This window comes from Acytostelium subglobosum (genome assembly GCF_000787575.1).
Source record: "Acytostelium subglobosum LB1 DNA, scaffold: scaffold20, whole genome shotgun sequence".
NCBI lineage: Eukaryota > Evosea > Eumycetozoa > Acytosteliales > Acytosteliaceae > Acytostelium > Acytostelium subglobosum.
Genome location: NW_012236513.1, coordinates 123609 through 151239, shown reverse-complemented (window position 1 = coordinate 151239; position 27631 = coordinate 123609). Strand labels below are relative to the sequence as shown.

The 27631-nt window shown below is 41.1% G+C and overlaps 11 protein-coding genes across 11 annotated transcripts; 9 read left to right on the top strand and 2 right to left on the bottom strand.

Annotated features, from left to right (window-relative positions):
* Positions 1-435: 435 nt before the first annotated feature.
* SAMD00019534_088980 (hypothetical protein) lies at positions 436-1265 on the bottom strand (the record flags this gene model as incomplete). Its single annotated transcript, XM_012895787.1, has 2 exons — positions 436-1164; positions 1239-1265. Coding segments are annotated over 2 exons (756 nt in total), but the record flags the coding sequence as incomplete, so codon positions are not given.
* SAMD00019534_088990 (hypothetical protein) lies at positions 575-1054 on the top strand (the record flags this gene model as incomplete). Its single annotated transcript, XM_012895788.1, has 1 exon — positions 575-1054. One exon carries the CDS (start codon positions 575-577, stop codon positions 1052-1054), a length of 480 nt encoding a protein of 159 aa, XP_012751242.1.
* A 1984-nt stretch (positions 1266-3249) lies between the features above and the next one.
* Positions 3250-3414, top strand: SAMD00019534_088970 (hypothetical protein; the record flags this gene model as incomplete). The annotated part of the gene is made up of 1 exon (XM_012895786.1): positions 3250-3414. The coding sequence occupies one exon, from the start codon at positions 3250-3252 to the stop codon at positions 3412-3414; it is 165 nt and encodes a 54-aa protein (XP_012751240.1).
* A 1144-nt stretch (positions 3415-4558) lies between these two features.
* Positions 4559-5811, top strand: SAMD00019534_088960 (hypothetical protein; the record flags this gene model as incomplete). The annotated part of the gene is made up of 4 exons (XM_012895785.1): positions 4559-4884; positions 4979-5317; positions 5389-5581; positions 5785-5811. 4 exons carry the CDS (start codon positions 4559-4561, stop codon positions 5809-5811), a joined length of 885 nt encoding a protein of 294 aa, XP_012751239.1.
* A 289-nt stretch (positions 5812-6100) lies between these two features.
* SAMD00019534_088950 (hypothetical protein) lies at positions 6101-7098 on the top strand (the record flags this gene model as incomplete). The annotated part of the gene is made up of 3 exons (XM_012895784.1): positions 6101-6461; positions 6533-6681; positions 6766-7098. The coding sequence occupies 3 exons, from the start codon at positions 6101-6103 to the stop codon at positions 7096-7098; spliced, it is 843 nt and encodes a 280-aa protein (XP_012751238.1).
* A 342-nt stretch (positions 7099-7440) lies between these two features.
* On the top strand, positions 7441-15695 carry SAMD00019534_088940 (hypothetical protein; the record flags this gene model as incomplete). The annotated part of the gene is made up of 8 exons (XM_012895783.1): positions 7441-7991; positions 8063-8276; positions 8362-9198; positions 9258-11400; positions 11473-13526; positions 13595-14252; positions 14321-14733; positions 14799-15695. The coding sequence occupies 8 exons, from the start codon at positions 7441-7443 to the stop codon at positions 15693-15695; spliced, it is 7767 nt and encodes a 2588-aa protein (XP_012751237.1).
* A 168-nt stretch (positions 15696-15863) lies between these two features.
* On the top strand, positions 15864-17201 carry SAMD00019534_088930 (hypothetical protein; the record flags this gene model as incomplete). Its single annotated transcript, XM_012895782.1, has 5 exons — positions 15864-15916; positions 16033-16214; positions 16289-16392; positions 16456-16998; positions 17079-17201. Coding segments are annotated over 5 exons (1005 nt in total), but the record flags the coding sequence as incomplete, so codon positions are not given.
* A 259-nt stretch (positions 17202-17460) lies between these two features.
* SAMD00019534_088920 (hypothetical protein) lies at positions 17461-17885 on the top strand (the record flags this gene model as incomplete). Its single annotated transcript, XM_012895781.1, has 2 exons — positions 17461-17719; positions 17785-17885. Coding segments are annotated over 2 exons (360 nt in total), but the record flags the coding sequence as incomplete, so codon positions are not given.
* A 1462-nt stretch (positions 17886-19347) lies between these two features.
* Positions 19348-21168, top strand: SAMD00019534_088910 (hypothetical protein; the record flags this gene model as incomplete). Its single annotated transcript, XM_012895780.1, has 3 exons — positions 19348-20058; positions 20137-20453; positions 20532-21168. Coding segments are annotated over 3 exons (1665 nt in total), but the record flags the coding sequence as incomplete, so codon positions are not given.
* Positions 21169-21264: 96 nt separating this feature from the next.
* SAMD00019534_088900 (hypothetical protein) lies at positions 21265-23047 on the bottom strand (the record flags this gene model as incomplete). Its single annotated transcript, XM_012895779.1, has 3 exons — positions 21265-22648; positions 22734-22893; positions 22975-23047. 3 exons carry the CDS (start codon positions 23045-23047, stop codon positions 21265-21267), a joined length of 1617 nt encoding a protein of 538 aa, XP_012751233.1.
* A 2505-nt stretch (positions 23048-25552) lies between these two features.
* Positions 25553-26925, top strand: SAMD00019534_088890 (hypothetical protein; the record flags this gene model as incomplete). Its single annotated transcript, XM_012895778.1, has 3 exons — positions 25553-26149; positions 26223-26377; positions 26436-26925. 3 exons carry the CDS (start codon positions 25553-25555, stop codon positions 26923-26925), a joined length of 1242 nt encoding a protein of 413 aa, XP_012751232.1.
* Positions 26926-27631: the final 706 nt, after the last annotated feature.

Here is a 27631-nt window from a genome sequence, read left to right as displayed (position 1 = left end):
GAATGAACAAACACAACCCCCTCCCTTTGTTCCAACTAGATACTCCTCCCACAGGTAATGGGCAAACAAAGTAATGTGTGTTAGTGTGACGAAGGTTGTCGTGCAGACCTAGGAGAGAGTGCCTCCCTCCCTTTCCAATGCCCAAGAGAGGCCAATGTTTGTTTTTTTTTTGATAACGACGGAAAATTGATATGAAATAATGGGCCGCGGCATTATCTTTAAGTTCATCATGTGACCTCATGAGCAATGCACTGCGACACTCACAACTTGATCAACATGAACCAACTAATCGAGATCTACGCAAATGTTGTTGTTGCCACCAATGATTTTATTATTATCTTGGCAAAGAGACTGAGAGAGAGAGAGAGAGGTAGACAGAGAGAGACAATGGATATGTATCACAACAACACACTCTTCATTAATTATTTATACAGAGCCAAACACTGGGATATTGGCTGGACTAGTGAACCATGATCCCATTGGTCCCGTGTCTTGGGAGCCAGGATCTGGTGTCTCGGACCATCCAGTGTCACCATCGGTCGTAGACACTGGTGTACCACCAGTGGTTGTAGCAATGGTTGACGATGTTGTCGTTGTGGTGGATCCCGTAGTAGATGTTGTTGTTGGTGGGATGTCATCACTTGTGGTCGAGGTTGTAGAAGATATAGTTGACGATGATGTAGATGTGGATGTGGATGTCGTGGAACTTGTACTACCTGTTGTAGATGATCCAGTTGTTGCTGACCTTGTTGTTGCTCGACCAGTTGTTGAACTACTACCAGTGATTGTGGTGCCCTTGGTAGTTGATGAGCCCTTGGTAGTTGATGAACCTTTGGTAGTTGCAGGCACCCCAGTTGTAGTGGATGTGCTTCCCTTTCCTGTGGTGGACGACGAAGTTGTTGTGGTCTTTCCAGTTGTTGTGGAGGGTTTGGAAGTGGTGCTCGATGCACTGGTTGTAGTAGGTCTTGAGGTTTGCGGAAGTTCCGGACAGTGGATCAATTGTAATATTCGTGGAAGGGTCTCCAGGCTTAGGACCCAGATACACACATCTTGACTTAAAGTTACAACATGATGACTTGGAAGTTGGACATTTGATCTTTTGTTGTCCCGGGCCATCCTCACATGTGAATCCCTTTGAACATTTAAGTTTATCACATCCTCTAGCTATAATTTGGATTATGTTATTAATAATTCTTTAAATAATTAATAATTAAGTATAATATAAATATAACAATTACCATTTGGAAGGAAATAATCCATTGCATTAGGAGGCAAACAATCTATATTGTTGGTCTCATATTGGAAGAATCTATGCTCTTGTAATTCTACACACCATACCAATGAACTGACATTTGATATACATAGGTCTGAAGGTATTCTCAGACAATCGAATTGTTTAGAGCCACAACACTCCACACCAAAGGCAGCGTGGCATGTCTCAATAGCAGAACATCTGTCGGCAGAAAGGTTCGTACAATCTATATATTATTTCAAAAGTTAGAAGTTAATTCCATTGTGATGAGATATAAATATTGTATAATACTTACCTGGAATGTTACCAGCATTCACAGTGGTCAATAGAAATAACACAACTAATAATAATTTGAGAAACTTCATCCTGGAACCAATAAAGTAAAAGTCAACCTAATTGGTTGTAGATGTTGTTGTTGTTATAATAAATAATATGGATAGATGTATAGATGGAATGGATGGAATGGACTGACTAACAAATTGGTTCGATGGATTGATGGATGGGATAGTGTGTTTCAATAATATTATTATTATTATTATTATTATTATTATTGTGTCTGTTGGCTAATTATGATGATGATGTATGTAAAGTCTTGAAATCAATCATGTCATGTTGTTGTTGGTCACAACTGATGATGCACCATCGGTTGATGATGGAATTCGCATGTTTAGTGTCAGGATGACAATAGCAGCGACACACTCACCCATCAACACACACACTTTAGTGATGATCAATCAATCAAGAGATATTATTTAGATGTGTCAATAACAACAGTGATTACGAAAGGTATTGTCCATCATTCATCCCATCAATATTGCTTGCTTCTAACCAAAGATGTTGATACACACATTAAACAAAGGGTTGTCGTCGTTGTTGGTGTGTGATCGTGTGTATCTGTGTGTGTGTGTGTGTGTGTGTTTGTGTGGGTGTCTCTGTCCATGTCTGACCTTACAAGCATGTCATTCATTCACTCTCACTATTTATGTACATGGAGGTATTGCGGATTACTACTATGATCAATCAATCAATCAATATTCCTTGATGCTACGACTTTGAACACTTTATCACTCTCCACAACAACGATAGCAAGTATAATACTTCCTTGTTTGTGTGGACAACAACATGTTCGGCTGCGGCCACTGCTATTCATACTACTAACTAACTACCAATACCATCCCGATAAACCACATTGTGGTTTATATTAGTAGTGACAATAGATTAGTCCAACAACAATTCAGTGGGATATTTTTGATCAAATAACGATTATTTTGATTTTTTTTTTTGATTTGATTCCTGAGGCTTTGGGCCACTCATCAGACAGGTCCTCATGGTGTGGGATGGAGTGCTCGCATCAACTTTCCACAAGACTGAAATTAGGCTAGAAGAGTCTAGCAACGCAACAGCAAACGCACTCATAACACACAATCTTATATACATAGATAGATAGATAAGTAATCAACATACTTTAGTTGTAATATATAAATATATACATATATAATTAATACAGGTAGGTGACAATACTATTTTCACATTCATTCATTCATTCTTTCATTGTCATTGATGATGAAACTTATTGAGTTTGCTTTTGGTGGAGTTGTGGCAGTTGACCCTGTTTGGTTGATATATATACACCAACAATAGCCAGACGACATTGATACCATCTCTCCTCGCACACTGCTGAGCTAGATGAAGCAACTTCACAAGAAGCACAAACAAACAACCCATCGACCAATTGATAGAATGACACATCTTAAGTGGAGGATATTCAAACAAACTTTTCAACAACAACAATCCCATTATAATGGTAGTTGTTATTATTACTTGAATGTTTGGTATACCCTACATTGATGATGCTTGTATTCATCATTGCTCAATCAATCAAACATAATCAATCAATCATTCATCTTATCATTCATCTTATCATTCATCAACAAGAATATTGTTACTAACTGATCCAACCATCCAATCAAACAAAACACAATCAACTTTACTTTAGAATGAACAACAATCAAATTCTCTTGTCAGGACTGCTCGCTACATTCGTCTCCAGCGTTGCTGCTGGTAACTGGAACGCTGGTGACACCATCGCCCTGTTGATTGGTATCGCTATGTTCATCGTCCTTCTCCTTGCTTTCTTGGGCTGGTTGTCAAGAAGACAGTAAACTTCATTGAATCCAACAACAACAACGACAATGACATTACAACATCAAACCAAAAATGATATGATATCAACATCTCCTCCATCACCAACATTAACAACAACAACAACAACAACACAAACAATTGTTATAAACTAGTTGACAAACAACTAGTATATATTGCAATAAAGCCTCCTTTTTGTATCCACAACACTATTACTACTTGTTGTTTATTATCCAACTATGTCCGTGTCCTATGTTATGGTGTTGGTCAACCAGAGTTACCCAATGRACAACACAACGAGAAGACACAATCCGATCAGTCTTATCTTCTTTCCTCCCCCACCCCCTTAAGTACTACGACCCAACCCAAGATTAGAAGATTGGACAGGTAATCTGATCACGATCACTGGTTTTGTTTGGTGTTGTGCATGGTTGGTTGTCTGATGACGATGAGCTCATCGACCATTCTAATGACCTCCTGTGTGTTCCGGAATCGATCTCTTGGACACAATCACCCGAATCCGCCAACAGGCCTTCAAACCCACTCACTCCAAAAGTTCCTATTTAAAGACACTACTTTGGTCGTCGTGCTCATCAAACTCCTTTTAGCAAAACACCTCGTAAACGACCAATGAATGATTGATTGAATTATTGAATGATTGAATGATTGAATCAATGACATAAAGTAAATCATTGTTCATTAATACTACTAATTCTAGATAGAGAGAGATAACAAAAGGGTATGATGTCAAATAACAACCCCATCAATAATGWGAGAAGACTCAACTGCCCATCTTTCACAACCCCCCACTCGTTGTCTGCAATCAATCACACACTCAAACAAACAAACAATCACACTAACCCACAGACACGCTCTCTCAATCACATGTTTTTGTTTGATGTTTAGTTGTTGGAGTTGGTATTTTTGTTGTTATTGTGTTAACATAAATATATATATTAACAATCAGATATATATATACCTTCTATTCTTCATCTTCTAATATTCTTATTCTTTCTTATTCTTATCGATCATAACATTGAATCAAAAACAATAACATCATAGGACGAAACTAGTACTTTCAGTAATCAATCATACATACATAACAACTCCCTGTAACAACAACAACACGACAAATATATATATATAATATAAAAGATAAGAGATATGGATATGGACAAGATGGAGACTTCAGACGACGAAATGGAATTACCATCGGACGAGGAGGAGCACAGTGATGATGAGATCGACTTGAATGGACCTTATGTTATGGGCGACGAGATTGGAAGAGGTGCATTCTCTGTGGTCAGAGTGGCCACTCATCAGGTCACTGGTGAGCGTGTCGCCGTCAAGAGCATCAACACCAAGTTCATCAAGAACAAGCTGCTGAGACGAGAGATAGAGATCATGAAGAAGGTTGGTGACCATCCAAACATACTGAAACTATACGAGGTCTACGAGACAAAGAAGCAACTACATCTGATTCTTGAATTGTAAGTTGATCGTGATCGTGATCGTGATAGTAGTATCACTATCTTTGACACGCTGACACTGACACTGACACTCGACATGTCCACTATCTCGTAGGGTCACTGGTGGAGAACTGTTTGAAAAGATTGTACAGAGAGGAGAGTACTCGGAGCAGGATGCCGCCAAGATTGTTAAACAGATAGTATCAGCCGTTGGACATTTGCATGCCAATGGCATTGCACACAGAGATCTGAAGCCACAGAACTTGTTGTGTGCTGGCGAAGATGGAGATGATATTAGAGTGGCAGACTTTGGTCTGTCCAAGATATTTGGTGAGGGCGATCGTCTAGAGACCTGCTGCGGCTCACCAGAATACGTTGCTCCCGAGGTCCTAGAGTGCAAGCCATACGATAAGGCTTGTGATCTATGGAGTGTCGGTGTCATTACCTATGTATTGTATGTATATTAATGACAATGGTCGATGATAATGATGAACTAACAACTGACGACAACTCAATATATAACAGACTAACAGGATGTTTCCCATTCTGGGACAAGAACAATGCTGTGCTATATGAGAAGATCAGAAATGTAGACTATGGATGGCCAAAGGGCTTTGAGGTATCGGACGAGGCCAAGGACCTCGTTTCACATCTCATCGAAAGGAATCCAGAGAGAAGATATACAATTGAGCAATGTCTGGCACATCCTTGGGTAAACGTAAGTCACTTCATTATCATTCAATCAATCGAGTATGTTCAAGATTACTAACCTGACATCATTGATGTTGTTGCTGTTTCATTTATTATTAGGGTACTGGAGTCAGTGGCGAGAGAAGGATCAAAGCTCAACAGCTTCCTACACATGGAAGATAAACATAGACATCATCAATATCCACAACACCAACAACAACAACAACATAGACAACGACAAAGTCAATGAAACATTAACTAGACTAATATCCATCAATCAATCAATCAACAACATACATGTTTATAGATATATAAGTAACAACAATATAGAAGTACATTTGGGGTACCTCCTCCATATTGTCAATCAATGCAATAAATGTTCATCATCACAACTCCAAAGTTGATGGTGATGACAGTGTTGACAACAACCAACTACATGTCCAGGCGTGTTTGACCTTCGACCAATCTTCACAAATTCAAAGTTTAGTTCACATCATTGATCTATTAATACATATTCATAAACAGAGAAGAGAGAGAAGAGATAGTAATGTCTGATGAACCTGTGAACTCAAAGTCCCTGGCTAGGGGACTGCATCGTGCTTCAAAGCATGTTGATAAACATACTTCAAAGGGGAAGTATAAGAAACAGGAGGCTGCTGCCAAGGAGAAGAAGAGACAGGATGATATCAATAAAGAACAGCGTATCGAGCAATACGGCGGAGACTCAGACGATGATGATGAGGATGATAATGACAACAAGGAGGAGGGAAACACTACAACACAGCGCAGAGAGAGATCAAAGTACAGCAAGAGAATACTTCAACAAGAGACAACTGATATCAAAGAGCTTGATAGGTTGGACCAGCAAATGGCTGGACTGAACATGCAGGAACTTCTCGATGCTTCAAGTAAGTATATATACTATTCAATGACATTCAACTTGATTCAGTTACTAATTCGAATATGTCATAATATGTAGTTGACTTCATTCCAAAGTATGATGATGATGAGGTACAGGAGAGCGTACCAGTGGCAGCAGCGGCAGAGATGATCAATCTGGCAGAGATCGAGAGATTACTACTGTCATTCAGTGTTCCAGACAGATTGATGATTGACACTGATTACTTTGTATGTATCAGATAGACCTGGTGTGTTGTTTAAGATAGTAGTACTGAGTACTGACATTCATATTGTGACATTAACAACTGATAGAGAGGTGTAGAGTTGGACAAAGTCAATGCTGTAGCATCAATATCAAGGAAATCAAACAAACACATCAATGTCCATTCACAACAACAGAAACAGCAACCAAGCAGTAGCGGCAGCAGTAGTACCAAGTCTACAACAACAACACCGACACCAACACCGACACCAACTCCATCATCCACAGTGGCTCAATCCACATCTGTACCACAACCAACTTCACAAACAACTTCCAGTCAGTCTGCAGTAACCACTTCAAGCGACAACAACAACAACAATAGTAGTAGTAGTGAGGGTGGTAACAATAAATCATTAGAGGAATGGTTAGACTCCATTCTCTAATCTACTGACTGATTGACATGATTGACCTGATTGAATGTGTGTGGTTTGTCAATCAATGACCAGGATTGGTTGGATGATGGTGCTGACCGCCCACCTGGACTTCTAAGATGAAACTTCTTGGTTTCAATTCCCACTACTCACATCATCATCTTAGTGTTCACAAGTAAACATTACAGTTAATATAACTCTACTTTATTGTATTGTAGTATTGTATATATTATATTATATTATATATTATTATAGACAGATTGACTAGTTCTCTCGAGAGGGAGCGACATACTCGATCGAGAAGGTTCAGAAGAGAGGTGTTCACCATTTCAATATCTTTGGTCAAAGTATTGGATGGACTCTAGTGACTCTCATTCACCAACAATACTGTTGGTCGAACCACCTGTATCAATCAGTGCCATCATGGAGTCCAATCAATCAACAACATCAACAACATTATCGTCAATTGGAGATGAAGATAATTGCAGCAACAGCAATAGCAACAGCAACAGCAACAGCGATGTTGGCCAAACAACTCAACTTACTCAACAAAATGAGAGTCAAGACGATACTACGAAGCAATCAATTGATGATGACAATCAAACAGTGACGGCACAAGAGTCCACTCAAGGATCAAAGACAGCTGATGGAGCTTCACCCTCAATTCAATCCACTTCATCAAGTCAGCAACAACAACAACAACAACAACAACAACAACAGACATCAGTCAATGCGGAATACCTAGCATTTCAAAGAGATCTGGAGTCTGGTTCACCACAAAAGGCCATGAATGGTATCATAGCCATGATGGAGGATCTCTCTGCAAAGAGACTGTCCTCTGACAAGGAGTTACTACTGCTCAACTGGTTGCCAAGATACGCATTGACAGTGTTCAATTTCAAATAGTAAGCTTGTCTGTCTGTCTGTCTATCTATCATGCCTTTCATTGACACAACAACAACACTACTCTTTGTAGCCCAACACAAGAGTTGAAACTAGCAATATTGGTTTTCAGCCATCAGTATATCAATACGACCATCGATTGTATATCAATGGACAATGTCGACATATGGACTGCATTGGCGCGTATATTCAACTGTTCGCACACCTTCTACACAACTGCCAAGTATGATACATTCCTCCTCGAACCATCCGATAACGCCACACCCAAGCAATCATTGTTCTTCAAGGTATGTACATTGTCCATGTCCATGGAGTTGACTAGATGCCAGAAGTGAACACCAACCATCAATCCACGATCGATCACACAAACAGAGACAGGAATCAGTTTACTCAAAGTTCTATTATAGGAATCTGATGTCATTGGAGGAGAGAGACTTCTTTCAGGTGGTGCTGGATGGCATCACTACCAAACTGGTACCATTGCCAAAGCTGAAACCAATTGTCAAGGCGATGTTCCATCTCAAGGACTCGATGAACTTACCTTATCTTCATCAATTCGTTCCCAAACTCAAAGACACTGTGCTGGCCAGTCTTGTGGAGATTGTATTCGATGAGTTGAATGGCAACGACAAGGAGGCCTACAAAGAGATCTGCAGCACACTCCAAATCATCATGGGCACTGCCATGCCACAGAACGACATCGTTCGCACAATGCACGAGTTTGAGCTGAGCAATGCACTCTGGTGCTTCCAAAGCACCAACCTCGAGAAGAAGCTGCGAGGCTTGCGATACATCAAGCGATCCACCAAGTATAGCATCGTCAAGAATGATCAGCAGGTGTCCAAGGGATTGGCTGGGTTCCTGGGCAAGAAGTCCAAGCTGCCTCGAAAGCCTCAATCGCCATTGGAGAACAGTTATATCACACATAGTTTATCTACATCACCACCATCATCATCATCTCCAATCAACAAGCATACTATTGGTGGCGGTATGCAAAGCACAGGCACTGGAACATCATCACAAGGCAATATTCACATTGATCAACAATTACTGCTCGGTTGGATCTTAAAGAATGAGATCGTCGAGCACCTCTGTAGCATATCTGATCGACCCGACATTATTAGACATGGCCTACCCGTCATGATATTCCTATCCCAACATGGCAAGCTTCAAATAGCTCATCTTGAATCACTCTGGACATCGTCACTTGTAAGTGCCCTCACTAGATACACATTGAACCAAACTAACCGAATCATGTACACACATAGGGCAAACACGAGTCCGTTCGCAACACAACATACAACGCACTGCTCGAGTTGATACAATATATACCACTGGAGCAAGTGAGCCAACTGTACAAATGCATAGCAACAACGGTATCTCTATTGAAGCCGGTCGAGTTTGACAATGACCTGCTCCAATTTGTATATAACTTTTCATTGATATCACAGCGCCACCAGGAGGAGCCTGCAGCCAACCAGCAGACACCCAACTACGGAGTCGATCTATTCTGGAGGCTGATGCAGGATACAGACCAAGCCACTGGCATCCGCACAACCCAGGCACTGTGTCTGCGCGCCAACAGTCTGATCGTACTACTCCTTGGCACACCCGAGTATGCCAGTCTGCGCACAGTGTATCTAGACCTGGCCATTGAGAACATCAAGCATTTCCAATCGGTCTTTCAATCACTGACACTCATTGTCAACATTGTCGAGCTGTTTCCCAAGAAACGATCACTCTTCGAGTCGTTGGAGTCAAAGCATGGACTCCTCGACCTCTTCTTCAAAGAACTGACGCACTACAAGAGTGTCGTTGGCACATGCTTGCGCGATACTGTGAATCTGGCTGTCGACACCTCATCCGATGCGCTCAACCAATGTGTATTCTATGGCAACTTCCCTCATCTCCAACAGACCCAAGCACGACTCGAGTTCCTCGAGTATGCACTGCCGCAGTCATCATTGATGCTCACTGTGGCCCAGGCCAACATTCTTTGGGTAGCACTGGTCAATGGCGCAGTGACACAGGAAGAGCGTGACATCTGCTTTGCATGGTTCAAGAACACACGTCTTCAAGGCAAGGAGCGCATTGCATTCCCCGAGCAGGTGGTACACCATCTGTTCACAGAGAAGATGTCCCTTCTCGACTGGAGTGGCATGCCCTTGTCGTCATACTGTCTGTATGAGCGATACTTCTTCTTTGTCAATGAGAAGAGCAACAAGCTTAGACGTACTCAGACATCACAGTTCATTGGAGGCGATCTGTTTGTTCAATGGACGAGCACACCGACCAAGGTCACCAAGCCAACATCTAGCTCAATCCTTGCGCCCAATGTACCAGCAGCATCGTTCCTTGATCCGGCACAACAGGCTGACTACACACCCAGCGACTATTCGATGGTCAGCCTCGACCTGCTCGGCATTGTACAGCTCTGGAACGTTGCATTGGACTCAACAAACATTGACGTCAGCGATCGTGCCATCGACACTCTGCGCACGCTTTACCAAAGTGGAGACAAATCGAGCAAGTTCAAGGAGGAGTATATCAAGGTTTGCATGGTATACATTGAGAAGGCTCAACAGGTGTCAAAGTCCAGGACGTCATCGATCAATCGAATCTGCAGGGCATTGCTCATGATCAAGTCGTTTACCAACAGTGAGATCATGAGGCTGAGTGAGATGTCCAGACAACAGGCCAGTCTTACAAGCAACTCCGCTCCAGCATCATCAAAGGACAAGCAAATATTTATCATGGTCAGACTGGATCGCGGAGACAGCCACTCTGTCAATGACCTCACAGGAACAGACACTCTACGCATGCTCAAAAGGAGAGTGGCCTTGCTTTATGGCAATCCCAGACCATCAGTACGATCGCTCAGGGCATTCCACGCAGACAAGGAGCTAAAGGACGATGACAGCAGTCTCGACACATTCAAGATCATCGACTCTGGTGGTGGCCAGTTCTGTCCCGTCATCTTTAGGATCGGCGACAATCGGCCAAAGGAGAAGGAGAGGAAGTCCGCCCTAAAGACTGAGGAGGACTTTATGGCGTTGGAAGAGGGCGAGTATGTGGACCTACTCGATGACACACCAGTGGCCACCGTCGTGTTGGAGACTTTACAGTTCCAGCTCGGTGGAGTGGGTCTGCTTGGTGACCTCCAGCTGAGGAAACCACAGCAATCTCAACAACAGGATGCTTTGAGCAAGTCCAAGCTATCAGGAGTACTGGTAGGCAAGTCTAGAACAGAGAGCAACAACACAATGGCAATACTCATATCCAAGCCAGTGTACTTTGAGCAAATATTCAACCTACTCGACTTTGACAACGAGATTGCAGAGAACGCTTGGAACGTTCTTTGTGATCTTCCAATCTATGCCAAAGTTCTCAATGAGCTCAAGAACTTTAAAGGTATGTCCCATCATCATCACATCGCACGACCAATCATACTAACACCTTATACATACATCGATCACTTTACAGAATCATTGATACCGACCAACTCGATATTCAAGACTATTTATTATCTCAAGGTACTGGATACATTGTTTGAAGGTACAACCGATTGTACATTTAATGGCAACAGTGTGGACAGTGGCGTTGGTTCATTGGTTAAGTCCAATGGTCATCGCTCACTCATTCAAAACCACTTGTTCCCTCTGGAGGAGATGAAACATCGCTTCGTCCAGAGGGGTGCAGTCATCTGCCTACACCAAATACTCAAAGATGTTCCACTACACCGAGGCCTATCCAGCAAGGGATCACTCAAGTTGCTCTCACTCCTTCTCAAGAACATCTATACTTTGGCAATCATTCAATCTAGTGATAACAGGTCACCAACTGTCAGCAGAGTGTTTAGACGTGAAGCCAAGGAGGTACTAGAGTCACCAATGTTCATCCAACGATTGTTCTCAATGTTGATCACTTCAGTGAATGACTATCAGAAGCATATGGCCAATGAGTATGCTTCTCATGACTTCAACTCATTGTATCACTATGGCATGAGTATATTGAATATGGCACTGATCAACAACAGACCGTTGCAGTTTGATATGAATCCATCCAATCAACGCAAGGAATGGACGTCATGGCTCCAAGCATTGATACTGGACTGCCAGCATCTTCATATCCAGACCAAAGCATCACAGCTTATTATTGACCTTGTCTCACATGATGCCACCGAGGATGACAGGGCTGAGCGAGCATTGTTCTTCCTCTTACGTCTACTCTCATTCTTGCCATCGATCCATCAGTACCATCACACTGCAGAGCCATTCTTTAGTCTGTTGTCTCAACTACTCAACATTGGTTATCCTGCACAGTCATCGCAATCTCGTCCATCAAAGAACCAATCAAAGGAGTCAAGCAATCTTCAATTCCTCAAATCATTGTTGCATGATCTTCTCAACCAGCTGTTCCAAATGCCCATTCGAGAGACTGCTGGTTCGCCAAACAAGGATCACATTCTAGTTGGAACACTTAATGTCATTAGGAATCTTGTGCGAAGGAGGCCTTCCCTCAAGTCTCAATGTAATGAGGAACTTCTACTGGCCTACCTCTTTGAGAGCTGTCTATTCAAGACACCATCAGTACAATCGACTCAGGGCAACATCATTAGCAGTAACAACATTGTAGACAACAACAATGTGACCAATGTCCAACCACCATTGTGCAAGACCAAGGAATCGCGTCTGGCATGCTATCGACTCATCAGAGAGTTGGCCGTCTATGATCATGCAAGCTATTTATTGGTGGATTCACTGATCATCTCTGAACTGGATCGCATGACACCCACGAACGACTGGTGCTACAATCCTGCAGATCGCGAGAAGTCCAATCTCAACTATGTTGGTCTCAAGAACCAGGGTACGACCTGCTACATGAACTCTGTTCTCCAACAAATATTTCATTCCACAGGTCTCAGACAGAGTCTTCTTTCCATCGACATTCCAGAGCCAAAACCATCTGAACCAGCACCAGTCCCTGAGTCCCAACAACAGCCCACAGAACAACAACAACCACTACAGCCACAACCAAACCCACCGAAGCCCAACGTTCTACATCAAACACAACAATTGTTTATATACCTCCAGGAGAGCGCCAAGCGCTACTATGATGGCATCAACTTTTGCAAGTCACTGACCAACTATGACGGCACACCAATCAACCTGGGCGTTCAAATGGATGCCTACGAATTCTTCCATCTATTCTTGGATCAGATGGAGCAGTCGCTCAAGACACAGACACCAGATCACAAGTATATACTCAAGGAGTCCTTTGGCGGCCTGTTCACCAATCAGTTCATGCCTCGTAGTTGTTCGCATCGATCACATCGCGAAGAGCCATTCTACTGCATCTCACTCGAGGTCAAGAACAAGAAGTCAGTGCTTGACTCATTAGAGCTGTTCATTCAAGAGGAGTCTGTCAAGGACTACAAGTGCGAGTCATGTAATCAACATGTCGAGATCAGCAGGAGATGTCTCATCGAGGAGTTGCCCAACACACTGATACTCCATCTGAAGCGATTCGAGTTTGATGTAAGTAACATTATAAGCACCATCCTCCAGCACCATCCTTACTGACATCCATCGCATCACAAACCAAGTTGGAGAACATGAGGAACATCAAGTTGAATGACTATTGCGAGTTCCCACAACAAATCGATATGGCACCATTCACAAGGGATTGTGTGGATGCTAAGGAGCTTGGCATCAAGTTGCAAGGTCCCCAGGACGACTACCTCTATGAGTTGAATGGTATAGTGCTGCACATGGGCACAGCCGACTCTGGCCACTACATCACATTGGTCAAGGACGATCAGAACAACTGGTTCGAATTGAACGACACTTATGTGCAGCCATATGACATGCGTAGATTGAACCAAGACTGCTTTGGTGGCTTTGACGAGGTCCGCGAGTTTGACAAGGCTCAGAATAGGTTTGTTGGTGTGCGTCGTGCCAAGTCTGGAAACGCCTACATGCTCTTTTACAAGCGACTACAGAGCTCCAAGTCCAATGGTGGCAGTCCTCCCACGTCCACAGAACACCCTCCTCCAATTATCAAGGATCTAAGAAAGGAGATTGCGAGCAGTGTGTTGGAGACTGTCTTGAAGGAGAACAGATCGTTCATCTTGGAGAAGTATCTCTTTGACCCTGACTTTGGAGGCTTCGTTTGGGATTTGGTCAATCTCAAAGCAAGTCCATCATTCGAGCCTTTGAAGCCTACTCTATTGTCCAATACCATCCACTCTACCGAGTCCGAGTGTAAGTAGATCCAGACAAAACCAAACAAGGACATACCATCTAACATGGCAATCAATCAATCAATCCAGTGTCCATCCTGTCCAGCATCAAGTTGACAACACGATATCTCTGTGACATATATTCACATTCCAAGGACAAGGACTTGATGGATGTTTGGGCCTATCATCTCAAGCGACTGATGAGAGAGAGTATCAAAGGCACTGATTGGTTCATCCAGCATCTGGCCAACGATGCCAATTGTCTAAAGAGTGTTCTGTTAGGCTGTCACTTTGAGAGGACCAGACAGGCATTCTCTGACATCATATCATTTGCCATTGAGCTCAGAGAGTCTGAGAACGATCATAGCACACCAACATCCTCAATCGTTGACCTACTCAATGCATTGGTCAAGTTGTCCAAGCTGACAATGGACTATCCCAAGCGTGTAGTCAGTCAGTTGTTCTCCATGCTGCTTAGAATAGTCACTTCAAACGACAAGGTGGTATGTAGTATACCTGTCCATTGAACACATGGTCCATCATACTAATGACCTACTTCACCAAACAGAGGGAATACCTGTTACAAAGAGGTATCATATCCAAATCGATTAGGAACTATATCGAGTATACAAGGGGCTCATCAGTCTTTGGCGCTCCTCGTACTGCAACTCCGCTCAACAGTAACAACAGCAACAGCAACAACAAGGGTTCACCAGCAGCGATGAACTCAACATCTTCATCAATACTCAACAGTATCAACAACAGTTCACAAGACTACAATACGTCCATGGTGGAGTTCATTTGCTTCATGATCAGATGTTGTCAGCCAGCTCAACAACACAGCATCACACCGACTCAATTGACCAACTACCCGATCATCGAGAAGGATACTGTCAAGCCAACACTTCACGTCATTAGCGATCCACAATGTGAACGGTCCACCTCCCCATGTTTCCCGACGACCAGCAGGACGACTACATTCACGATGACCGACAGCACTATGATGGCAGTATTATCAAGGAGTTTCATTGTGGCACTGACACGTGAGAGTGGAAGTAGTGATATCATCAAGCAGATGTTGATACATCTATGCTGGAACAACACAACGATCACTATGCATCTGTCCAGCACACTGAAGGACATAATGATCAAGTTGTCTGCCAATGGATGTCTGCAGCAGGTGTATCCAGCATTGACTGCCATGCTCGAGATGAATGATGGCTTGGCCATTTGGAGGATCGATACAATGATGTCATCACTACTCAAGAGTGTTGAGAACAGTAGTCATGATAGCTATGACAATGTTGTATCACGTTATATAGTATCAATATGTTATGCACCAACTAGTAGTAGTAGCAGTAGCAGTAGCAGTAGTAGACAACCAATCACATCGGAGCACTTTTTGGATTGGAAATCAAAGCACAAGGATACTATACAGAAGATATTCAAGGATACCTATAGATAGTTGATCGATTGATTGATTGATTGGCAATAAAGGGAGTAGTTGGGCAGCGTCTGTTTGTTTCCAAAAACACTTTAGAGTCGGATTGTCCACGACTGTTCATCATTCATTCAATACTTTTACACATATAACATATACAACATATACATATACATATACATATATATAACAATGAGTCATCTGATAGATTCATATAGGCTGATATCAAGCAAGCTGAAGAAGAAGTACGTGTTGATTGATTGAATGAATGAATGAATGAATGAATGAATGAATGAATGAATGAATGATCATGATTGATTGAGGACAGGACACTGACCAACATCAACAACAACTACAACAGGAAGTTCCCTATGAGGAAACCAAACTACTCAGAGGCAATAGATCAATATGCTCAGATTATGAACTCATTCAAGAGAGAAGGCAACCTTATGTATGCTGCCTTTTGTTGTCTCTCAATCGGTCGATGTGAACAGGCCATAAAGAATGCTTCATCAGCAGAGGCATCATGTTATATAGACTCTGGTAAAGTGGACACATCATTCATTCAATCAACGATGGTTACTAGAATGTACTAACATAGGACTACTACCAACTAGGTTATCTTATGTGGGAGAGCGAGTTAAGATCATATGAAGACGACTTTATATCATTCGAAGAGAATGTCACAGAGGCAATTAACTGTTACCTCTTGGCCATTAAGGTATGCTAGAGATGGTCGGTTGGATGGTTGGATGGACTCACTCTCTAACTCCATCATACATAGATATATCAGAATTATAAACGATTCAGTATAATGGGTACATTGTTCTTTGAACTGGCATCGATCTTGAAGAGACTGAACAAGTATGAGGAGGCAGCGGAATACTTCCACAAAGCATCAGAGATAATGCGAACAGAGAGTCCAATCACAGCGATCAACGCTCTAAAGGAAGCCACAAAGTGCAAGATTCTGGAATGTGACTACAAGGGTGCATGTGATCTATTGGATGGAATGGTGGCAATTGCAACTGAATCCATACAGCAAGACAAAAGGACAGCTCAAGTGTTGGCCAATCAAGTTGAACAACATCAACTGCAACAACAGTACCACAGCTATCCACTGTCTGCATCATCATCGCTCAGTCTCTCATTGTACCCCTACGCATTGATCGAAGCACGTGTATCATTGATTCTCTTGTACATTCTCCAGGACAACTTCTTAAAGTCACAATCACATCTTGGCAAGCTAGTCAACGACATCACCGAGCACGAAGGACAGTCATCAGACCTGACAGAGGAGAGTATTGCTCTACTTAACAATCTATTGGTATGTTTGTACTTTGATCAAAGACAAGAAGTACTTGGGCGTCACTAACCAAGACCTACTACTATATTATAATACTATAGATGGCATGTGAGAGGAAGGAGACTAATGGTCTACAGGCAATTCAAAGGGAACTGTGGAGTTCATTGAGTGATGTCCAGAATGATATACTACAAAAGATATGGTGTGCCAATAAAATGTTATTGTGATCGCGATTGGTAGATTGATCAATCTTTGAATCATGCACAAGGCAAATAGAATCGGTTGATTGAGATTCTTCTTCGGGCACCTCACTTAAGTCATTCATCAGTCTGGTCCCAAGTAGGTAGGTGGTCTATTGCCATTAATACATTAAGATATCAATATATATATATATATATAACATACATACATAAGAATGGTATGTTTGATGACAATGAATGATGATGATGATTACAGAATACTGACAACACGATAACGACTTAGATACACTTTGTGTTGACATTCAATAAACAGGGTAGAGTTAGATTGGGTAGATGGTACTCTACGTTTACACCAAAGGAGAAGACAAGATATACAAAGGAGGCAATAAGTAATATATTGAGTAGACGAGAGAAGGATTGTAGCTTTGTAATATGGCGTGATTATACATTGGTTTATAAACGATATGCAAGTCTATACTTTATGATGGCCATCGATAATACAGATAATGAACTGATAACATTGGAGATGATACATCGTTTTGGTATGTTGTAATCATCATGTTGATGGACACATCACACAAACCATACTTACACAACGGTACAACAGTTGTAATTTTAGATAAAGTATTCCTTAACATATGTGAGCTAGACCTGATATATGAGTTTGAGAAGGTTTGTTATATATATGTCTTTTATCCATTGACAATATCATAACTGACATCATCTAATCATTTGGATCAATCAAACAATCATTTAATAGGCCAACTGTTTACTTGATGAATATATATTAGGAGGTCAACTACAGGATAGCAGTATTAATGAAATAGTGGAAGCATTGACAGGTGGCGAGAAAGTGGAGAAGGCAATACTTATAAACGAGGCAATTGCCAATAGTTTCTAAATCAGATAGATCAATCGATTGATACTAGTATATGAAGTTATAATAAGCAGCACAAGATTGACAAAGATGATGATGATTATCTCAACATCTTCTTTCATTCAATCAATCGTATACGATATTCTCTCTTCATTAAGTCGATCGATCACATTAACCATTTTTGGACTCATTCCACACTTTTGTGGTTGGTTTCATTGCGACAGTGCCCCAAGAACAAGTTCTCGAGCTTCTCCGCATCGTCGTTGGATTTGTGAGTGAGGGTGTTTCAAAACCAAGACGTCAACATCATCATTACATCAAAGTAGAGTTTATTTATTGGTCCAATTCCCAAACAACAAACCCAAACAATAATAATAATAATTAGGTTTACTTTATATTATTTATTTATAAATAGATAGATAGATATTTATTACCTTCAAATATATTACTACAACCAATATATAATTATATATATATATATATTAATTTAAATTATAAACAGGAGATATGAGTATATACACTAGATTAATTTCAGAGACTATGATGCCAATATCAGTTATACATAGACCATTGCCATCAGTATTGGATGAAGCAAAGGTACTATCATTAATGGAAACATTAAGAAAGTCTGGTGCAACTGCAGAGGATGTACCACCAATAGATGTAAATTGGATAGTAGGTTCACAAAATCCAGATAACAATTATTATCTTTCATTTGGAGGTTGTCATAGGTATGTATTCATTACATTCTCATCACTTAATAATCATTCTAATAATGAATTGTGTTAGATTTGAAGCACACAAGAGACTTGGTCTTGTTGAAATCAAAGCAAGAATAGTAAAGTCAACGCCTGCTGATATCAAAGTTTACCTTGGTGGTTCAACTCCTGAATTCCTATGATTGATCAATAATGTACATATTCATAATAAGGATTACCGATCAATTCTAACTATCTCTTTAAATATATATATATATATAAATATAATATAAATAATGTTCTTTCATTACTGGGACAGACATTCTTTTACATTCGATTTATCTTGACAATAACACCATCCATCTTGGCTCATTGATTATTGGGTTCATTCATAACGATGGGCCATCCCACCAGTCAAAGGAATTTTCATTTTCATTCAAATATCTCAATGGAATGGATGTTTCACACTCGTCCATCAATCAAGAAGAGGCAGAGTCATTGATCAATTGTTATTGTTTAAACACCGACACTCAAACACACACACATAACACCCTATAAATATAATATTTATTATTATTATTATTACTGTCACACATATATGTTCAGTGATAATATAGTAGTTGGGTCAGATACACCGACTCTTGCTTCACAGAACTTTCAAATGGACGGCCCTCCATTAGAATCACAGCCACTGCTATTGTCAAACAATAACAATGGCACATCGCTCAATAGCCATCTCGATGACCAGTACCAATATGTCAAGCACCAGAACAGCTTCAAGTCCGTCGATGACTATCCATCGGACTCGGGCATGTCCGATCCACTGCTCTCTGCAAACAACGGCGGTGCAGGTAGCAGTAGTCCATCGGACCCCGGCGCCACCCCATCCCGATCATCAGCGCAGGCGCAGTTCTTCCTCTTCCTCACCGTGTGCATATCAGTGCTGAGCACTCTGGAGTTTGGTTACAACACCGGTGTCATCTCGCCAACGATGCCCACCATGCAGGAGATCTTCAAGTTCACAAAGGGTCAGAAGAGTTTCTTGGTGTCCATCATCCTGGTCGGTGCCATGGTTGGTTCCTTTGTCAGTGGCTTTGTGTCTGATCGAATTGGAAGAAGATGGACACTGTTCCTCAACAATATCTTCTATCTCACAGGTCCACTACTGACGTCGTTTGCCACCAACTACTCTACACTCTTGGCTGGACGTATCATTACAGGATTTGCCGTTGGTGTTGCAAGTGCTGTCGTCCCCACCTACATTAGTGAGGTAGCCCCTCATTACATGCGTGGAGCGCTTGGTCTGGTATGTTAACAACGCGCAACAGATCAGTCCAATCATTTGAGTGATACACTAACACTCCTTCATCATCACTCATTCAAGTTGAGACAAAGTACTATTACATTCGGTATCATGGTATCTTCACTTGTTGCTTATGGACTGGTAAACAAAGATAATGGATGGAGATATACATTTGCCATTGCCACAGTACCATCGTTCATTCAAGTGGCACTTATTTATTGGTTCTTGGAGACACCCAGATTCTTGGTATCAAAGAACAGAGTCAACGATGCCTTCAACACCATCAGAAAGCTAGATACATCTCTTCCAACCGACTCTGTCAACAATCAGATTCAAAAGATCAAGAACAACATCCTTGAGCAACAAGGTACCTCTGGATGGTCACAACTCTTCAAGAAGTAAGTAGTAGTAGTTGTGGTCATAGTCAGTCTAATGTGTCTCAATATTAATCACTCGATCAATCACAACAACAACAGGAAATTCCTAAGAGTATACTTTATTGGATTTGGAATTAGCATGTTCCAACAATTCGTTGGTATCAACTGTGTAATATATTATAGCACTGCAATATTGGAAGCCGCTGGTTTCAACAAGAACACTGCAATTCTGATATCGGCTCTGGTTGGAATCCCTCAATTGATTATGATGTTTATCAGCGTCTGGCTCATCGATCGCTTCGGAAGACGTCCACTGCTCCTGATCGGAAACATTGGACAAATCGTTGGACTCGGTATACTTGGTGGCGCTTTCTGGGGTCTTGGCTCCAAGGGAGTCATTCACTCCACCGGACTCGGATGGATGGCCGTATTTGGCATGGTGTTCTTTAAGTTGATGTACGCCGTCGGCATGGGTCCCATCCCTCTGATGGTGGCCGCCGAGATCTACCCGACAAAGATCAGAGGAAAGGCAGTGTCGATTGCCTCCACTCTCAACTGGCTCGCCAACTTCATCATGAACATCTCATTCCCCTATCTCCAGACTGGACTTGGACAGACTGGTACCTACTGGCTCTTTGGAGGCATCTCTTTCCTATGTTTCCTCTTTGTCTATTTCTTTGTGCCAGAGACCAAGGGTGTTACCATCGAGGAGCTTAGCAAGCAACTGGTGAAGGAGCAATAAACCATGGTCTACCCAGAGGATCGAGCGAGTGTCGACAGTCACTAGTCTCAGACCAATCCACTTTTAATCCATCCCACTGTATTGACACTTTTATTTCTTTGTAAAGAATGATGTGATGTTTGACTGTACTTTCTTGTCAGGTGAACTGTCTGACTTGGAGACAGCGGCAGCGGCAGCTGCCTTTTTGCTAGGAGACTTGGCTGGTGCCTTCTTGGCACTAGGGGTCACATCTGTGTCCTTGTCCTTTGTTGTCGCCTGTTTCTTCTGTTTAGTCTTGTCAGCAGCGGGCACAGGATCAATCGTCTGCTCAACCTCATCCTTTTCATCTTGAGTACTATCCTTTGTGGACGCCTGTTTCTTCTTATCCTTTACAGTCGATGATGGTTTGGTAGCGGCCTGTTTCTCTTCCAACTTGTCATTCTTTGTAGAGTCACCGGTCCTTTGTTTCTTGACTACCTTCTTTGCAGGCTTGTCCTCATCATTCTCTTCGTCATCATCCATATCAATGTCAGCTTGCTGCACAGCAACCTTTGATTTCTTTACGGTGGACTTGGACTCCTTCTCCTTGGCATCCTTGGCCTCCCTCTCCTTCTTCTCTTTGGCCTCCTTTTCCTTCTTCTCCTTGGCATCCTTGGCCTCTTTCTCCTTGGCCTCCTTCTCCTTCTTCTCCTTTGCCTCCTTCTCCTTGGTCAACTTCTCCATTTCCTTCTCTTTTGCCTCTTTCTCTTTCTTCTCTCTCTCCTTCCTTTCCTTGGCCTCTTTCTCCTTTGCCTCCTTCTCTCGTAACTTCTTCTCTTGCTCCTTCTTCTCCTGTTCTTTCCTCTCTTGCTCCATCCTAGCCTGTTGTGAATGACCACTGACATCGATCTGGTCGTCGTCATCCTCTATATCCTGTAATGTTCTCTTCTTTCCAATTGACTTTGTAGGCTGCTCTTCTTCCTCATCACTGTCAATGACCATCTTGTTACTCCTGACCACACGTTGGAATGACACGACCTCCTCCTCTTCGTCATCACTGGCGAATGGATCATCCTCCGAGTCACTGTCATCGCTTGACTGTCGCTTCTTTGGAGGTGCTGCAGCGACCACCTTCTTTGTTTCGATAACCTGTTGTTTGCTCGTCTTGCTAGCCACAGGATCCTCCTTCTTCTTTGGCGATGGCTTCTTCTTTGCTGATGCTGGTGTGGTGTCCACCTTTGAAAGAGGATTGTCCTTCTTTGCCAGCTCCTCCTCCTTCCTCTTCTGCTCAAAACGAGCGAATGGATCCTCTTTGGCATCCTGTTTGCTAAAGAAGTCAGTGAGTCCCTTGGCCTGTGGCTTTGTGGCCTGCTTGGCAGCACTGGCAGTGGTGGGAGCGGCGGCAACGGCAGCAGGCTTTGGCTTCTCCTGTCTATACATTGTAGGATTGTTTGGTATTGGCAATGGCTTCTTCAACTCTCTCTTTGAGAATGACTTTGATTGCAATGGAAGTGCCCTGTTTTCATTCATTCATTCATTCATTCATTGTGTCAGTGTCTAGCTTGGCCAATGTTGATTGTGTCCTTCTGGATATTACTTACTTGTTGAAGTAGTCGGGACCAAGCTCTTTGACATTATGATACCTCTCCTTTTGTTCATTATGGAGCATAATGACGGCGTTTGTTGGATCAGATGGGATGACATCCTTTGAGATACTGTATACATGCATCGAATTGATTGAAGTGAACTTGTCCTTGCATTCTAATGTGGATGTTTGATTGAATTATTGATTGGTTAGTCTTATGGCAATACAATAAGGCATTGCCCTTAACTCATACATACCATTCAATTTGTCAATAGAGACAAGTGTGACAGTGATACGATCAGGGAGATCCTTCATCAATCCAGACACCATAAAGATTGGCTTGTGTTGTACTTGGTCTGCATTGTAAATATGGTAAAGTATCCTATGAATGTTATTGATTGATTAGCAAACTATCAATGATAGAGAAGAGAAGAGATAAACTTACTGCTTTGAGATATCTGGATGTAAGTTAAACTTGTTAGACACCCATCTATAGTTTACAGTATGTCCCTCATTTAGAGTTGACTTGATAACATTCAATATATCAGTTGATGTTGTCGATCCTGTTGTTGTTGTAGTAGTAGTTGTTGTAGCCATTGTTGTTAAAGTCTTTGATGATGATGTTGTAATACAACTAACTAAACTTGTATCTCTCACATTCAATCTTCTACAAACAAAGTACTGAGAATTTGAAAAAGTGCGCCATTTTATCACTTTTAGTAAACAGGATGAACTACATGTCTTTTGTCAACTTCAAAGATATCTTATCTGAATGTTCATAGTTGGACAGACACACTTGGAACCACCGGTGGTATATCTATAGGTAATGTAAAGTCCAACAACATTTCTCGGATCATGGTTCCAGATTGGATGATCAAGGTAGGTCTTGAATTAGATGGAAATTATAGATCCTCAATCAGATTAATGTAGATCATTGTCGTTGTTGTTGTCATGAACATCAATCAATCAATCAATCAATTACTCCAGTCATGACCTTGTAGTGACTATCGACCAACCATTGTGACCATTGTTGGTGGCTCATCCTGCCCACTACCACCACTTTGTACCAACCAACAAACCATTGCCATAACTGTCAATGAGTAACTCTCATTGGCAATACTTATTTACCCATGATCATCTCATGTCCAATCAACCAGATCCTGGATGTCGTGATCATGATGACCTCAACATCAAGATTAGGATCTCTTCTTGTTGTTGTTGTTCGGCTAATTCAATCTTCCCAATGAACGAAAGATTGATTGATTGATTGATTGGACCATAGATAGATGGATATCTCCGATAGCCGAATATGGTAAGGTCATTCCACGATTGATAGATTCAAGTTAAAAGAATCTAGAGTTCCATTCGTTGTAGGTATCATCATCATTGCCATCAAAGTACGATACGTAATCAATTGAATCTACGATTAGTGTAATAACCATACTATTGTGGCCATTGTATCCATTCATTGATTGATTGTATTGGTAGATTAGATATATTGTTGGTTGGATCTTGACTCATGAATGATTGATTGAATGAATGTCAATGGCAATGGACACTCTCATTGGAGTTTCGACCCATTGCGTCATCTACCAAATAGCCGTAGCACCGAACTCAATGGACTGAGTACGGGAATAATATTAATGTACCCTCCTCCATATGGATTGAACAATCCTGGATTTATGAAATATGACCCTCACTCCCTATTCCACTTCTTCGTCTTTGACTTACGGTTGAACAGATCAGTGTCAACATATCGTTTGACATTAACACGCACATATAATAGACGCATTGTTGACAACTAACTCACACATGTCCAAGACAGACTTAACATGATTGGATGATGTGGTGTGTTGGTGTGATGAGGGGGAGTACGGAAGGATGTCAGGAGATTCATCGGCAAATGGTCGGACATAAGATTGATGGGGTGTGGTGTTGATTGGTTATTATTCAAACTGCCGACGACAACATTCTAGTATATAGTCAATAGAAGTAGGGAGGGAGGGAAGGTGGGTGTAGCTACACCAATTCCATGCACAGTGCAAATGGCAAGGGAGGGAGACTCTCTCTCGATGAGATAAGTGTATATCTGCGATTAAGGCAATGGATAGATAAATAGACAAATGCCGTTATTGCCATTCATTGACAATCAAACAATCCAGTTAGCCGAATCTCAACTGATCATCATCAATCTTCATAGCCTAGATCTTATCCTTCCACAAACTTGTGATCCCGATATATATCATAATAATATAATAATATAATATAATAAATAATGCTCATCCGTATGTATACCATATTTCCAGCCTGATCAACCAAACTCAAATCCGATCGATACTAACTCATCTCCATCTCAATCTTCATCATCATAATAATAGAATCGATTACATCTCTCTCACTTTCGAATAACATAATGGCCATGTCATCTGGAATGACTAGCTCAATATATAGATCAGGATCAATATCTTCATCACTAACTAATTCCATCGGTAATAGTAAGATATTACCGGTGATGAATAATAATAATTATTCGGTACAACAGAGAAATACTCTATGTGCAGGTGTTGGAAGATTTTGTTAATATATAATATATAATAATAATAATAATAATAATATATAAATATAAATATATATAAATATATAAATAATAATAATATATAGTATTACAATGTAGGAATATCGATAATCCAGAAGTAATAATAAAATGAAACATTATACCAAGGTCCAATGTTTGTTCATGAAATGTAACTTCAAAAGAGATAATAATAACATTTGTTATATATATATATATGTTGATGAAGAGAAGTAGTACATACAGATATATAATAATGAAACATGAGTGGTGATGATGATACATATGACAATAATGACTATGATGATGATATTGTCGATGATGTAGACAATAATATAGATGACAATGATAATGACAATGATGACTTTATTGATCGTTTGATAAATGATATTGGATCAGATAAAGATGATGGTACAACTGGTGGTCGACATGTTGGTCCTGTATCATCACTCATTCAGTTCATTCAATCAAAGTGGGCACCACCTCATCCATCATCATCAACATCAGCATCATTCCCTGTCAACAACAATAACAATGATATCAAGCAGCATCAACAACAACATCAACCAATCGATCAACAATCTACAGAGCACACAACTGATGTTGCTGCTGCCGCTGCTGCAGTGTCTGATAGTTTAGAACATCAGATAGAGCACGCAGAGAAGGTAATCTCTGACTACTTTCATATTAAACCAAAGAGACTCAATGAGATACTCTTGTTGTTGGGTGGTGCCTCACTTGTGTCCTTTGCCTTTCGAACAATGATCTTTGGCAAGACAATTAGAGCGATTGAGATTCCAGATGGTAATCTTACTACCATTGTACTACGTGCAAATCGTGTCAGCTCCCTAAAGAAGACTGTAAGTCATCTTGGAATCCACTGTCTCCAGATTGCAAAGAGCTGACCCTCCCTCCTTACCATCATTCAAACAGATACTACAACATCAACCACCAATATACCCTGGAGTTCACCTTGATGTGGCGGATATCAAGGCCAGTGCATTCATCGATCCCAACTTCACAGAACCAATCCTAACAAATAGACATGTCAGATTGATTGATGATGGTGGATACGTCATTTGGACAAAGTATGTTCATTCTCCATGTGGCTGGTTGAGGACGGACGTGACTAACATCTCAACATAGGGCCGACTTTGAGATACCAAGACAATCGGTGGCACTAAAGGCCCTGATAAAGGATCGTGAACTATTCATGAGATATAGCCAGAATGCAGAGATTGACAGGATCATTAAGTTGATATCACTGTTTGGTCCACCTCTGAGCGATTATAAACCATCGGGTAGTGGCAGCAAGTCAACCAACAACAGTCAACATACATCATCATCATCTTCTTCTTCATCCCCATATTCTTGGCGCAACATCTTTAAGACACCGATGCCAACCGATCAGGAACTGTTGGAGCACGATCCTTCAGGGCCACTCTCACAAGAGATCAGAGATGAACTGATATCACGTCTGTTGCTGAATGACAAGGCAGATGACATTGTACAACTATATCGAAAACATCAAGATGATATATTGATGTTCAAACAACAACTGGTACAATACTATCTAGTGTCCATGAAGAAGAGGCAAGAAAAGGCAGTTAAGAGTCAACAACAACAGAGTAAATGATCGATCAATAGATTTTATATTAATTAATTTCTGGTCGTCCAGAAAGTTGGAAGATTATTGATGTTGAAGTAGAGACATTCTATCGTCTTGGTACAAATCCAATTGTAAATACATCCACTGATTGGACATCAATAGCAACTCCATATACAATATAGGAGAATTCGTAATGGTGTCCAACTCGTGTAACAGTCTTTGGTAAATGTACTAGGTGGAGTGATGGATCATCTTGTTCGTCAACCTCCATTCCGGCCATTGTTCCATTAATGACATTATCCAGGAATCCAATACTTAAAGTAAATCGATGGATTGGAACCTCATTGATATTATCGATTGTTGTAACATATAAGGTCATAAGTTGTCCATCCTCAGTAACACTACTCTCTAAAGCTTGTGTCTCTATTATTACAAATGAATCATCTTTGAAGTTGGGTAATATTTATACTTGTTAGATTATGTTTAAAGTGCGATTGAATGAATAGTTGAACATACATTGAGGTACACACTGTTCTAAACCAAACATGTTCCTACATAGTAATCCTGGATCACACTTTATACCTTGGCAATAATATTTATTGTGTTGACTCGATACACATGATATAGATATTATAAATATAAATATTAATAAATAATTTAGAAAGTTATTATTCATTGTTTCTTATATTACTAATATTAATAATACAAAGATTAATTAATCATTGTGAATGAG